This window comes from Arthroderma uncinatum (genome assembly GCF_011692745.1).
Source record: "Arthroderma uncinatum strain CBS 119779 chromosome Unknown scaffold1, whole genome shotgun sequence".
Taxonomy (NCBI): domain Eukaryota; kingdom Fungi; phylum Ascomycota; class Eurotiomycetes; order Onygenales; family Arthrodermataceae; genus Arthroderma; species Arthroderma uncinatum.
The window spans coordinates 6,133,337-6,146,698 of record NW_022983863.1 but is presented as its reverse complement, the minus strand read 5'-3'; the positions used below and the strand labels follow the sequence as shown (position 1 = coordinate 6,146,698).

At 51.0% G+C, this 13,362-nt stretch overlaps 5 protein-coding genes across 5 annotated transcripts; 3 read left to right on the top strand and 2 right to left on the bottom strand.

Moving 5' to 3' along the window:
* On the top strand, window positions 1–1,583 carry GIQ15_01823 (uncharacterized protein; the record flags this gene model as incomplete). The annotated part of the gene is made up of 4 exons (XM_033549240.1): window positions 1–85; window positions 148–699; window positions 757–1,196; window positions 1,263–1,583. 4 exons carry the CDS (start codon window positions 1–3, stop codon window positions 1,581–1,583), a joined length of 1,398 nt encoding a protein of 465 aa, XP_033410191.1.
* Window positions 1,584–2,879: 1,296 nt separating this feature from the next.
* On the top strand, window positions 2,880–4,743 carry GIQ15_01822 (MFS allantoate transporter; the record flags this gene model as incomplete). The annotated part of the gene is made up of 7 exons (XM_033549239.1): window positions 2,880–3,153; window positions 3,215–3,310; window positions 3,365–3,570; window positions 3,628–4,018; window positions 4,073–4,101; window positions 4,155–4,503; window positions 4,559–4,743. 7 exons carry the CDS (start codon window positions 2,880–2,882, stop codon window positions 4,741–4,743), a joined length of 1,530 nt encoding a protein of 509 aa, XP_033410190.1.
* A 3,408-nt stretch (window positions 4,744–8,151) lies between these two features.
* Window positions 8,152–9,558, top strand: GIQ15_01821 (uncharacterized protein; the record flags this gene model as incomplete). Its single annotated transcript, XM_033549238.1, has 1 exon — window positions 8,152–9,558. The coding sequence occupies one exon, from the start codon at window positions 8,152–8,154 to the stop codon at window positions 9,556–9,558; it is 1,407 nt and encodes a 468-aa protein (XP_033410189.1).
* A 772-nt stretch (window positions 9,559–10,330) lies between these two features.
* GIQ15_01820 (uncharacterized protein) lies at window positions 10,331–11,034 on the bottom strand (the record flags this gene model as incomplete). The annotated part of the gene is made up of 3 exons (XM_033549237.1): window positions 10,331–10,504; window positions 10,582–10,942; window positions 11,003–11,034. The coding sequence occupies 3 exons, from the start codon at window positions 11,032–11,034 to the stop codon at window positions 10,331–10,333; spliced, it is 567 nt and encodes a 188-aa protein (XP_033410188.1).
* A 584-nt stretch (window positions 11,035–11,618) lies between these two features.
* Window positions 11,619–12,857, bottom strand: GIQ15_01819 (zinc-binding oxidoreductase ToxD; the record flags this gene model as incomplete). Its single annotated transcript, XM_033549236.1, has 2 exons — window positions 11,619–12,183; window positions 12,337–12,857. 2 exons carry the CDS (start codon window positions 12,855–12,857, stop codon window positions 11,619–11,621), a joined length of 1,086 nt encoding a protein of 361 aa, XP_033410187.1.
* Between the last annotated feature and the right edge of the window lie 505 nt (window positions 12,858–13,362).

Genomic DNA, 13,362 nt, shown 5'->3' with positions numbered 1-13,362 from the left:
ATGAAGCTCACCCTCGCTGCCCTGCTGGGCGCTCTCACCGTCGTCTCTGCGCAGACATCTACAAAGTGCAACCCTACCAAGCAGAGTATGTATACGAACAGGACGGAGAGATGAAGAAGAAGACGAAGAGAATACTAACGGATATAGGCTGTCCTGCCGACCCTGCTCTCTCTGGAACTGCGGACTTTGACTTCACCAAGGAGTCTCCTCGCTTCCATGCCACCGGCGGCAACCCAACATACGGCAAAGACGGCGTCAGCTTGACCATCTCCAAACGCGGTGATGCTCCCACCCTCACCTCCGACTTTTACATCATGTTCGGTCACGTCGAGTGGGTGATGAAGGCTGCTCCCGGCAAGGGTGTCGTCAGCAGCGCCGTCATGCTCTCTGACGACCTGGACGAGATCGACTGGGAGTTCCTCGGCGGAGACAACGCCCAGGTGCAGAGCAACTACTTCGGCAAGGGCAAGACGGAGACCTACGACCGTGCTAAGTTCGACTCTGCTCCCAACAACAACGGACAGTTCCACACCTACGCCGTCGACTGGACTGCCAGCAAGATCACCTGGTCTATCGATGGCCGCCCAATCCGTGACCTGACCCCCGAGACCTCCAAAAACCAGTACCCCCAGACTCCCATGCGAGTCCTCGTCGGCAGCTGGGTCGGCGGTGACCCTTCCAATGCCCCAGGAACCATCCGTAAGCCCTTTTCCTTATTCCTTTCATAGAGTGTAAAGACGTACTAACGAGATATAGAATGGGCTGGCGGATTGACCGACTACTCCCAGGCCCCCTTCACCATGGTCGTCAAGTCTATCAAGGTGACGGACTACTCCACCGGCAAGGAATACCGCTACACTAACATGAGTGGCTCCTGGCAATCCATCGAGGCAGTTGGCGGCAAGGTCAACGGCCAAGGCAAGCCCGGCGAGGGCCCCAAGGTAGAGTCATCCACGCTCAGTAATAGTCCAAGCACCAATGCCCCTGAACCTGCTCCCACCGCCCCAGGAGGTGGCATCGGGAACCCCCAAGCCCCTCCTACCACGGTCTCCAATCCTCGTCCAACTCCCGGATCTCCCTCTCAATCCCAGACAGGACCTTCCCCAACAATGACTTCGCTCATAGGGCTCCCGAGCAGTTGGGTTGTAACCGAAACTGGAACTGGAGGAGTCGTTACGCCGACTTCTTCGTCCGCTGTGAGTGAGACTCTCCTTATATAAACCCCTATTTCTTCCATCAGAAGGAAGTGCTAATATGTATAGGAAACTTCTCATCACTCCGACAACACCTCTCGGTCTTCTCGATCTGTCTCGTCACCCTCGCCTTCGGGATCGTCTGGTAATGGACATGGTATGACTACCTCGCCTGGTTCTGGCAGCACCACTTTCATGACGTCTCCTGCTCCAACTGGGACGCCCACGAAAACTGGCAGCGGCAGTGGCAGTGGAAGCAGCAGCGGCAATGGAGGCGCTTCGCCAACCGACCCGGTCATGCAAGCACCTGGAAGCGCCGGTGTGGTTCACTCCGTGAGTCGCCACCTGGCTCTCGCTTTGTGCGCCGTGGCTGTCTGGGCGGCTATCTAAGCCAACCATCCATTACGCTTGACGCCTGACGCTGACGCTGCCACGACTCCCGACGAGATCATACCATGACATGAACGTTCTGCATATATTTTCAACGCATATATCCACCCCTCCAACATACCGCATCCCACCACTCTTTACCGGACGCTTTCCCCGTACATATTCACCAACATCCACATATACATACACCGATATACGTACATAGATACAGCTTCAAATACCTCGAAGACGGCACGACAATGACAAGATAGATCACTAGAGGCGATGGACCCTCTCCTTCACGACACACCCCCCTCCATACACCTGATGAGAAGTACTTCAGCGGCGTTTTTTTCTCCGGCGTGGCGTTTACTGTTTTGATTCTTTCTGTGAGGCTTTATTCTTTTTATCTGGGGACTTTATTCTTACATTTTTTTGGTTTCAGCGTGCATCCGTCTCCTTATTCGTTCCTTATAACATCGCATTGCATCGAACAACACAAGACATTATTATACAGGCAGAACCAGACCAACTGGGAGACGGTCACGAATGTTATGAAACTCGGCTAGATAGGTAGTTATACAGCTGTTAGGGAAAGGGAGACAACTAGTGTCTGCCCAGTAATAATTAATAACTCATTCTTCATCTCTCCTTTCGACCTCGACGGCCATGAACATCGCCTGGGTTACGGTATCATGTTTCATCTCACGCTAAATGCTAGTCTCCAACTTGGCGAATCCGGGGGTGGAAAGGGCGCAGGCTTGATATGCGACCCCGTATACGCTTCATGCCAGTGAGAAGCCAGAGACAGCTCCAAAGCTTTACCGATAGTGCTTGTTTCCCCGCCATCCTGCCATCCTACCATCCTTGTCGAGGATATCATCAGTATGGAGTCACGAACAAGGAGGCGGCCTGTTTACATGGGTGAGGATGAAGATGGAGTGACGACAGACAGATCCCAGCATGGCTGCAGTTGACGGAGAGAGATGGGACAGGCATCCCCTGCTTCTCCGCATGTCGCCCTTCTCTTCTGCATCTTCCGTGTCTTTGTCTATTTCTTCCCCTCTCGCGGCGTCTTGGGATCAGTTGAACACGACGACTAGCGAGTTGGCCGGATATCGTTAGCTAAAGATACGATATACACGCTGTTCTCTCGATCAGACGGCCGAGTCGGACGCTGAGGGCCACGGAATAAGTCCCGTTTAGTGTTACCGGCGAAGATCCATTGGCCATTTGACATTTAATCTGCTGGGGATAGATAAAGCGCCTATCGCCCAGTTGGTCGTTCGACGTTTGTCGTTACGAACACTGCCCATAATGGCGGAAATCGACGAAAAGACGACCCCCATCGAGCAGGATGAAAGAATCAGCAACACCAGCAGAGAAGAACGCATGGAAGATGCAGATCCGGAGAAGAGCCTGGACAAGAAAGGAGTCAGCGTTCCTGAGGATGCGGACGAGGCGATGAAGGCGTTCGCCGGCGGTGGGCCGATCGAGTTGACGCCAGAGGATAATAAGCGATTGCTGAAGATTATCGACTGGCATCTTATGCCCTTGATGTGTGTAGTGTACGGGCTGAATTATCTGGATAGTACGTGTTCATTCTGTCGAGCGAGGGTCGAGGTCGAGCTGCATGCTAATGTTTTTGACAGAGACGACACTCTCATATGCCAGCGTTATGGGATTGAAGAAGGACATTAATCTCGTACGCGACAACTACCAATGGCTAGGTAGCATGTTCTACTTCGGTACGTCCTTCTCAATCAACCAGATTGAAGAATGAATGAGCTAACTGAGCCTAGGATACCTGGCATGGGAATATCCCACGTCTGTCCTGCTGCAACGACTACCGCTGGCCAAATATTCGGCCTTCTGCATCGTCTCATGGGGATTGATACTTACCCTCTTCTCAGTCGTTCACAACTTCCAGGGAGCCGTTGCAGTGCGGTTCTTGCTCGGTGTATTCGAGGCTGCAGTCACTCCAGGCTTTGCACTCATCACATCTCAGGTAAACATCTCTATATAAACATCCATGATATTTATACCCGTCTAAGATCTTATCAAGTGGTACACCAAACACGAACAAGCCACCCGCATCAACATCTGGTTCTCCTTCAACGGCTGGGCCCAGATCTTTGGTGGTCTACTAGCATACGGCATCGCCGTGGGCTCTCGCACCCTCGGCACTGCCATCGCACCTTGGAAAACCATCTTCCTCGTCACGGGCCTTCTAACCGTTGCGTTAGGGGTGTGGTTCTACTGGCTCATCCCCGACAGCCAGCTGAATGCACGTTGGTTGAAGAAGGAAGATCGAGTTCTAGCCGTAGAGCGAGTGAGAATTAACCAGCAGGGAATCGGAAATAAGCATTTCAAGGTATACCAGCTTAAAGAGGCACTGATGGATCCGATGACTTGGGCGTTTGTGTTTTATGCGGTGGCGGCGGATATTCCAAATGGTAGGCCTTGACATTGTACAAAGGCTATATATTCATGCTAACGATGATGAATAGGTGGTATTAGCAACTTCTTCAGCCAACTGGTATGCAAACTCGGGTTCCCACGCATTGATGCAGTGCTAACTTCATCCTCTAGATCGTCGGATTCGGTTATACGCCCGAACAGAGTTTGCTATACGGCACACCCGCTGGCGCCGTCGAAGTGGTTGCTCTTCTCCTCAACGGGTTCCTAGGCGATTACTACCAGCAGCGTATCTTCGTCTCTTCCGGGGGCCTACTAATTGCCATACTCGGCACTGCTCTCATGATCGCGCTGCCAGAGACGCTCCCCGTAGGCCGTCTCATCGGCTACTACCTGACGCTCGCCTGCCCCACGCCGTTCGTCTGTATTCTCGGCCTGATCTCTTCCAATGTGGCCGGGTATACGAAGAAGACCACAGTTGCAGCACTTTATCTTATTGGGTATTGCGTGGGAAACATCATAGGTGCGTTCAAGTATATTTCTATGCATTATAAGGGTGTGTATGCTGACAGGATCAGGACCACAAACGTTCCGTCCCGAACATGCCCCAGAATACACGCCAGCCAAAGCAACCATCATTGCATGCTTCACAGCCTGTCTCGTGGACATGTATTTCATCTGGTGGTGGTATAATCGGCAAAACGCAAAGAAAGCCCAGCTCAGAGCCGAACCAGGCTACACCAAGGTCGAAAACCAGGAGTAAGTACCTCCCTTGACCCCTCGTGACACTTCCAACTATACCAAGTGCAGCTCGAGCTAATAGTCGATGACGTAGATGGCTCGATCTGACCGACAAAGAAAATGCGGAGTTTACATATTCAGTGTAGCTAGTAGTTTCAAATGTATGCTTTTTACGTCTTTCTTAGGAATGTAATAAACCATGTGTACCTTGTAGCTAAGCGAAGGAAAAAGAAAGGGGAAAAAGGAAATACGACGCCAGCGTGGTTCTAGTTACCCGCTCCCGAGGGGATTCGATATAGCTTCGGCCGGCACGTAGAATTAATTAAGGTTCCTTTTTATACTAAGATCCGTGTCCCGCTACAGTTCGTGTTTGAGCAAGGGAGACTGCATAAGGCATATCAGTGAGAGTGACTATTTATCTGCTACTCCATGTCACCGCTACTCCGTATTCTATACATAGGACGGGGTGATAACTGGTGGATAGAAGGCTGGGCTAGCGATCTCCAACCGATCTCACCGACCCGCTTACTAGTTGCTTTAAAGTCGAGGCGGTTTCCATTAACTATTGATGACCATGTGGTAGATGGAGCTCTCTATCAAGCCGTTCCCATGGCTACTACTACGTGTCAATTAAGCACTTCGACAGGGAGGCGCTCAACATTTCTCGCAGTGAAGTGGCTGGATTACAATCAACTTGAGTGTTCCATGCGGCAAACCAATTGCCGTGGTTCGCGGGCTTAATGATCAGGGCTAGTTATTTAACTAGTTAGTAAATAGTTATACGGGAACTTGCCTTGGGTCATGATATCTTTTCTTCCTTTTCTTTCTCCCCAGCCTGGACTCCGTATAGAAGCCAGTTAGATACCATATAGATTAGTTCTACGCCGTCATAGCCACTATGATAAATCGGAACGCTTTCGCTTGCTAAACGACATGACAACATCTCTTTGGTTGAAATAACCCCCACGAATAACAGATATTGGTAGGCGTACGGCCACCTTGCCTTCTTTGCTATGTTTCCACAGCCTTTGAGCCTCAGGACATAATCTGAAATGGTCGAGGAACCCGGTATTCGAATACACCCGGTCCCGCATCGCGAAGGCTTCTTGGGAGTTTGAGACCATGTCTCCCTCGAGCACGATCTGGCAACCTGCACAGCAGATGCCGTGCTGAACCTCGCCGCTTGCTATATCGACATATGGTATTGTAGTACCGGCCATATACCGTAAAATGGTGTGGGCTTGGTCTGAAGTCGTGACTGCTGCTGAAACTGAGGTGCTGGGAAATTTGAATGCCTCTGCAACTTGCTTCTCTGCCACAATATACATCCTACTTTGACGGGACGTTTCGGCCATTGAGTATATTCCTGGTATCGTATGCAACAACGGCACCGACCGGCGTAGATGTGCCCGTGATATGCTGAGTAGCTTTCCAACATTTACAGCCGGTAGGACTCGAAACTGAGGAGAGGAGGTAAGACAGCGAAAGCAGCACCTCTCGAGCGACGGAAGAAAAACAAACCCGCCAAAGGAATCACAGTGGAGGCAGTCTCGGGTGCAAAGCACATTAAAGATATCTTTTAGCGTGTACCACGCCGAGATTTTTGTGCGCAGAATAACGCAAATGGCTTCGAGAGCATGAGTTAAAAGGGGTTGATATCCAGGAACGGTGAAGGCGAGATGTCGGGCCCGGAGGTTAACTTGACGGAATACGAACAAAGACCTCATATCCAAGAGGAGTAAAATTTCATGGAGGATTTCAACAGGTAGAACCTGCATTCGTCCAAGTGTAGTGGTAGCTACGCGATTGAATGTGTGAACCATGGAGCGTCGAACCGTTTCGTGTAAGCGCGGATTCAACCTGATGACCGCGAGGTCGAAGTCGCGGCGATGATAGGTGCTGACGCGAATGATGTCGTCCATCTGTACTTTGTCATTCGATTCCTTGACCGTAGACATGCTACCGCGGATTTCTTTCCTAGGTTTTTGCAGTATTTCATTCGCCTGGTAGTTAGTGCAGCTGAGAGTGAGCAGAGCGGACTAATGTCCATCCTCTAAAGCCTCACAAAAGGCCGTATAGATTGCTCAAAGGCAACGCCGTCAAGATCGATGCAGGCACGCCGAACTCGGATCCACGACCTTGTCGGAAGTTTACCATCCGGCAACTCTTCAGTCAAACCCGGCATTTATAAAGCTTCTGCTGTGACGAACCTGGCTTGTAAAAGTTCATGTGGTCCATCTTAGGTATCCATACTCCGTAGTGATACTCCGTAGTGATATCACATCTGTTCGGTGTAGACCTTATCCTCCTTCAGACCGAGACTCGTGCTGTTGAGCCTTACTCCCATCACCGTCTATAACTATTGAAGATAGGGTGGCGTACTAGGTTATGTATGAAGTTAAGCGGTGAGGTCTGTCCGTATATCATCCGCCCCTTTTCGACTTTGATACGCTACTCCGTACATCAGCCAGATACTCCATACCCTCTACTTCATACACTTCCTGCGGTGCGCACTCCAAGATAGTCGACATCCGACCGCAACTTCGCATGCTGGATTTTGAGTCGGCGCGTCCCTGGCCGATCAACCTTCCGACCAACCTTACACATCCCGGCCAAGTGCAGGACAAGTGCAGGACAAGTGCAGGACAAGTGCAGGACAGGGAGCATGGATAGCACGCCCAATGAACAGCAAGCCAGAGCTCGACGCGCCGCCACGCAGAGTCACGATTCGCCAGCGCAGAGGCCGGTGGCTTGTCCTCGCGCAGGGTCAGGCGGACTCTGCAGCGTAACGCCCGAACATTCTTAGGGGATGTTCCTCTTCCCTTGCGGTTCTCGAGCCCTGAACTTGCTTCTCCCGGCCCATGCTCGCACTAGACATACGGTGAGAGAACGACGGGATGATGGCGATGCATGCGCCCAATCACGCCCTTCGCACCCAGAAGCGGCCGATATATGGGAATTTCTTCATCGATCGATCTGCCCCGCTCCAGATGGGTTTCGTTCTTTTTATAAACGGTTGAGGCCCTCTCCCTGTCGACGGAAGGGAAGACGAGGGATCTATGCGCGCGCGAACTGCGGAGGGATGTGACTGGTGAGCTCTCTGTCACAGTAGGCGCCTGGCTATCCCTCTGTTTTGGATACGTTTCGGCTCTTCAAGTACAGCACTTAAATACTGCTCTCTGCGCTGCTGGGCGGTGCATCAGCCAAGCAGTCTGCTCAAGTCTTCAGTACATGCATAGAAACATCTGAACTGTTCGTCTTCTTCACATGTCACTTCCCCTGAATTGATCATAGACAAACTAGTCTTAAGAGTCTAACAAGGCTGTAAGTTGATTGACTGCATATGACATGGCTGCAAGTCTGCTGACACTTCTGCTGTAGCTATATCAGTGCCTGTTGTGCCTGCGCCGACTAAGCAGATCAGAGCATCATGGCCACTCTCACATGTACAGACGCGAGTGATGGCAACGTCAAGCCCATTCACTACTCCGATGATGCTGCTGCTGGCTCCTCGCCCTTCTTGTACATACCCTCCAAGGCAGATGGCAACAGCAACAGCAACGGCTCGTCAAGGCAGAACTATATAACGACCTTCCTGTTCGACGACGACGACGACGAGCCCCGGTTTGGCGCCAGAGCTGGAGATGATTCCTACTTTCCTGCCTTTCAAATGACCGATATCAACGACCAGACAGATCTCGCCCTGCCCAGGACGTACTCTGCAACGGGTAGCCCGATATCGACCTTCTCCATGTCTAGTGCCGACGACGACGACGTGCCGGAGGTGCAGAGCTTGATCAAGCAGACACAGACTCAGCCTTCGACATCTACATCTACATCGACATCTACATCGACCAACTCCAAGTCGACCCCTCAGAGGAGCGATGCTGGTTCCAGAACATCTTCCTTTTCGATAGAACGCCGTCGAACGTTGAGAGGGGCCACGGCATCTCGATCTCCATCGTCAACCAGACCCAAGCGTAGCATACAGCATCTACGCGGTAAATCAGGGACATACGCCAAACTCACCCCTTCACGGTCCGATGTTGGCACTCCCGGACGCAACGATCGAGATCTCCTGGCTCTTCACCGCGAGAGCTGTCTCCTGTTCAGCCAAGCTGGCCAATATAAAGAACCGGCCAACCAGAAGGACGGGGAACGTAGACCCTTATCGACTCGTCACTCCCAGCCACACATCTCTGCCTCAAACACAATGAACACAACGAACATAAACGACTTACGACATCGCATACTACCCACCTCCCAACATTCGGCTTCTACATCTCCGCTACTCAAACCAGAAAACACCCCTACTTCACCCTTCCAGTCTGACGGCATACCGTCACCACCCATCAACCAGTTCACCTGGACCCCTATCCATGACCGAACAGACGAAGGCTCTTCATCCACCGACGCACCACTACCACCACCCCCTCCTCTCCCCAAGACAGTAATAGACTGGACATCTCCTTCAACCCGACGACGGGAATATGAAAAGATCGACCGTGCCAGCCGTGGAATCCGCGGAGCATGGAGAAAGTTTGCCCCCCAATGGTGCCAGAGCAAAGACGCACGAGCTCCGTTCTTTGAAGAATGCAAGACCGGCCGGGCAAATGATGATGGCAGCGTCAGGAGGTTTCGAATGGAGATTCCAGAAGAGGACGGCAATGATGTTGATGAACGCCAACGCCAGAATAGGGGAGTGGCCGTGTTGCGAAACGGTCTTGTTTCGGTGCTTACCAGGCGTAAGTCGGAGCACGAGACTGCAGGCCACGAGAAGACTGCCCTTAAGCCGTGGCGGACGCTGAACCATCGACGGAATTCGTCTTTTGTTTAATTATTTTATCACACAGCGCAGAAGCTGATGCTGGTTCTGGTTATGCTTTACGGCCACCTACGTTGCATGTTGCATTTTCTATTTCAGTCGTTGACCCTCTGATATCCCGTGCATTCTGATTCTAATGATACCACATACATTACAGCTGCATATTTTCATTTTGCTTTTTAATTTATCCCCTCCCCTCCCCACCGCGCCGCTGAGGACGAAGCGCAGAACTACGATTTACATGCATAAACACCCCCATGAAGACGCGTCATATGCACATCCCCTTCCATTCTGACACATCCTTGCATTGATATTCCGGATACACTTGTTTTAATTCCCGCCTCTCCGTTCGGTTCATGTTCCCACACAGGCATATGATGCCACATGTTTACGGCCAAAAGCATTTAGTCATCTACCAGAGACCCCAGGGCGAACAAGGGCCGAGGGCGGCCCATTTTCATATGTTGTGCATAGCAATGAGTACATCGTGCATAGATATAATAACCATGATTATTGGACACTTCATACGGATGTTCCTTCTTAGGTCTATACTCCGTATACTACGGCATTAATGATAAACGACAATCATGAATAATCTCAAAACTCCTAGCTCCAAGCCCCAAGGTAGGTCAAAATCAGACCACACCGCGCAATGCTTTTATAGTCCATCTTAAAAATAACACCACCACAAATATCATCGAATGGCCAATTCTAAGAGGCCGTGGGTATAAATAATCCAGATGCAAGGATATCAAACTCGAACACGACGTGTAGGCGATGGAGATCATAGTAAATCGAAATCGTCCAGCTTCTCCTGGTACCGTAGGATATTCCGCTTGATCTTACTCGAGTCGACCCATGTGACGAAGTCTTCCATGTTTCTCGTCACCAAAAAGGCAGCGTCCGTGACCACTTCAGTGCCCACACGAACATGACCCTGCTCGATGAATTTGACAGCCTGATTCCAACAAAGCCGCCATTAGCCAGTAATTCAACATGGATATAATAGAAAGCGAAGAACGAGGTTCAGCCTACCGAAGGAACACTCTCCACCATCCCATTCCGAGCCATGACTACACCCAACCGCCTCCTCGCAAAGGTACTAACAGTAACTTCCCTCTCAACCTTACTCAACCCGGCCCCCTGTTCGCGATTCTGCTTTAATATGCCCATCGACCATAATTTTTCTAGCATCTGCGACTCGAGCTGTTTGCGAACGGGATCCGAATCTGGGTCTAGCGCAGCTAATTTATGGGCTAGCTGGCGCAGGGAGCCGCAGAGGGCATTGTATTTTTTGTAGTCTAGGGGGTCTTGGAGGTGGTAGCGACGACGGATGGTGGATTCACGGTGGTTGGCATCGGATTTGTAGGTGTATAGGTCAACCTTCTTGAGGAGCCTGGAGGACGGTTAGCTAGGGCGCGGAGCAGATGGGGAGGGAAGAGGCGTAATTGCTTACTTTTGCTCGTGATGCTTTAGTTTTCGAACCATCTTTTGTCAGAGGGCTGGTTTGATTGTTTGACTGTCAATTTGGCGGCCGATTGCCTTTAGCTTGAACAAATTGATTTTGATATCGCAGGCGCGAAGATAAAGTCACGTGTATATGTTTGTCAATTTTGTTAAATTTGCACAGTTTGCACTTATAATTTTCTGCTTAATAATTAGCCTTCGGATGTATGTTATTACGATATATTACTAGTGTATTGTATTCTACAGCATAATTGGTCATAACATATTATTGTCGTTTTATCCTGTAACACGCTGAGTCATCATATAGTAAACTGTAAATTACCTGATCAAGAAATAATATGGTTAGTCAGCAGCTAAATATCACGGGGCCTCATTTTTCTCTCCATTCTATCAATGACATAAGCCGCCGTCCAATCAACATCCCGAACTCCAGGGTTCGATATCAAAAGCTGCTTCTCCGACCTCATTCGTTAAGAACCTGAACCAGATATAAGGCCTAGCCCAAGGGCAAGCAACTTGGCAGATGTACAGCACTGCAGCATACACGAGTCGTTTCGTCATATCAAAAATTCTAAAGACAGAAATAGCAGCAACCCCTCCCCTCCTCACCTCATATCTTCATTTTCTTCATGTTCTAGGCCGGGAGTCTCCGCCACCCGATACACCAGCTTGCTCCTTGTCACTTTGCCCTCGCGCATCATCTGGAGTCCCTCGACTGCTCCCGCAAGCCCACGGCCGCACACTTGCTGTGGGTGTACCTTGATCTTTCCGTCCGCCAGCAGCTGGTTTGCCATGGACACGAACTCTTTTGCATATCGAAAGCCGGAGTGGTCGGGAGGTATCACCGGCCCGTTCTCTGACATCTGAACTTTCTCGCCAAACATGTAGTAGGCCATGGTGTAGCTGGATTCGACGTCATCTCGCGGACAGGGTTCTGGGAGGAGAGCGAAGTATCTACCTCCGGGTCCGCTGGAAAGGGCGTGAGCACATATGCGGGCGCTGACAGGGAGCGAGATGGTGTCCCAAGCCAGTTTTAATTTATTGCCGGTAAATTCACGGATCTTTGAGCCACAGTCCAAGTCGTGGTAGTCGAACGCTGCCACGGCGCCTAGGTTTTTGACGAATTCAAAGTTCCGTGGAGAACAGACTGCGATTGGGGCAAAACCTGACCTGTTGCCTCGAAAAAGTCAGTGAGCGGTCCCGATTTAAGGCTTGGGGAAATATTGTCTTTTCCAGGCAATTGGCTTTCCCCCAGGATTGGAACATGGTCGAGCGGCCAAGTTTGAAGTAGCATTTTTGCTCTCGCTCTCTTATCGAACATACAGTTTTGCAAATTGGATGCCCAGGGAACCAGTCGCAGTGCTTCCGCCGTATATCAGCACCGGCGTCCTTTTGAAGCTAGGAGAGGTGGGAAGGTCTAGTCCGAGACCGAGATAGAGCCCTTGACAGACCGTGATGATGCCTACACCAAGCGTGGCGGCTTCTTCAAAGGATAGATTGTCTGGAATACGGGACTGGACATCTCCTTTGGCAAGGATGTAGTCGGCAAACGCCCCGTCGTCTAACTCTTGCCTGTTGCATCCGTGGACGACGCCGTAGACCCTATCGCCCTTCTTGAACTTCTTCCTAACTCCCTTTCCTATAGCTTCAACGATGCCGGCATAATCGCATCCAACGACTGCACCAACGACACCAACGTCAACGTGTTTCCAGTCTGTCGGATTCAACGCAATCGCGACCGGTTTGACCAACATAAACCTGTCTCGCACCGCCGGCAGAGGCCGATCAACAAGCTCCGCACGGCCTGGGCCAAGTACAGCGATAACCTTCCTGGTCGTCCCCATAGTGACCTCAGAATCAGATTTTTCGCGGAATTTCTCCCGTCGACCTTTTTCCCTCCCAGATCACGATCTCTCCATGCTCACGGCTCTCTTTATGTGCATCTCCGTGCTCCGTAGTTTTCGGGAACTCCCACCAGGCTGGCCCCAATAGCCTTGCCCGCTGGGGGGTCCAGTAGGGGTTAGGATTATGTCAGAGAGATCCTTCAGTTAAACGGCGAAACTTCCAGGCATGATTGGTTATTGCTAGGGGTTCCCATCTCCATATTTAATTAAAGCCCATTGCATCATGGTTCCACAGCGGCCAGACTCAAGGTTGCGCAGCAACTGTCGCTAGCAGCGAGATGGCGGCCGGGCCAGGGAGAGAGGAGATCCTGATTTGGGGGGGGGGTTTCTGAGACGGGATAAATACCCCTTAACCTCCCTCACCTCCGCCCATGCACAGCGTAACAACCCATCAAGCCGTCAAGCTGGAACATTGATGCTCTCTCTCACCTGCATTCTCGCTCTC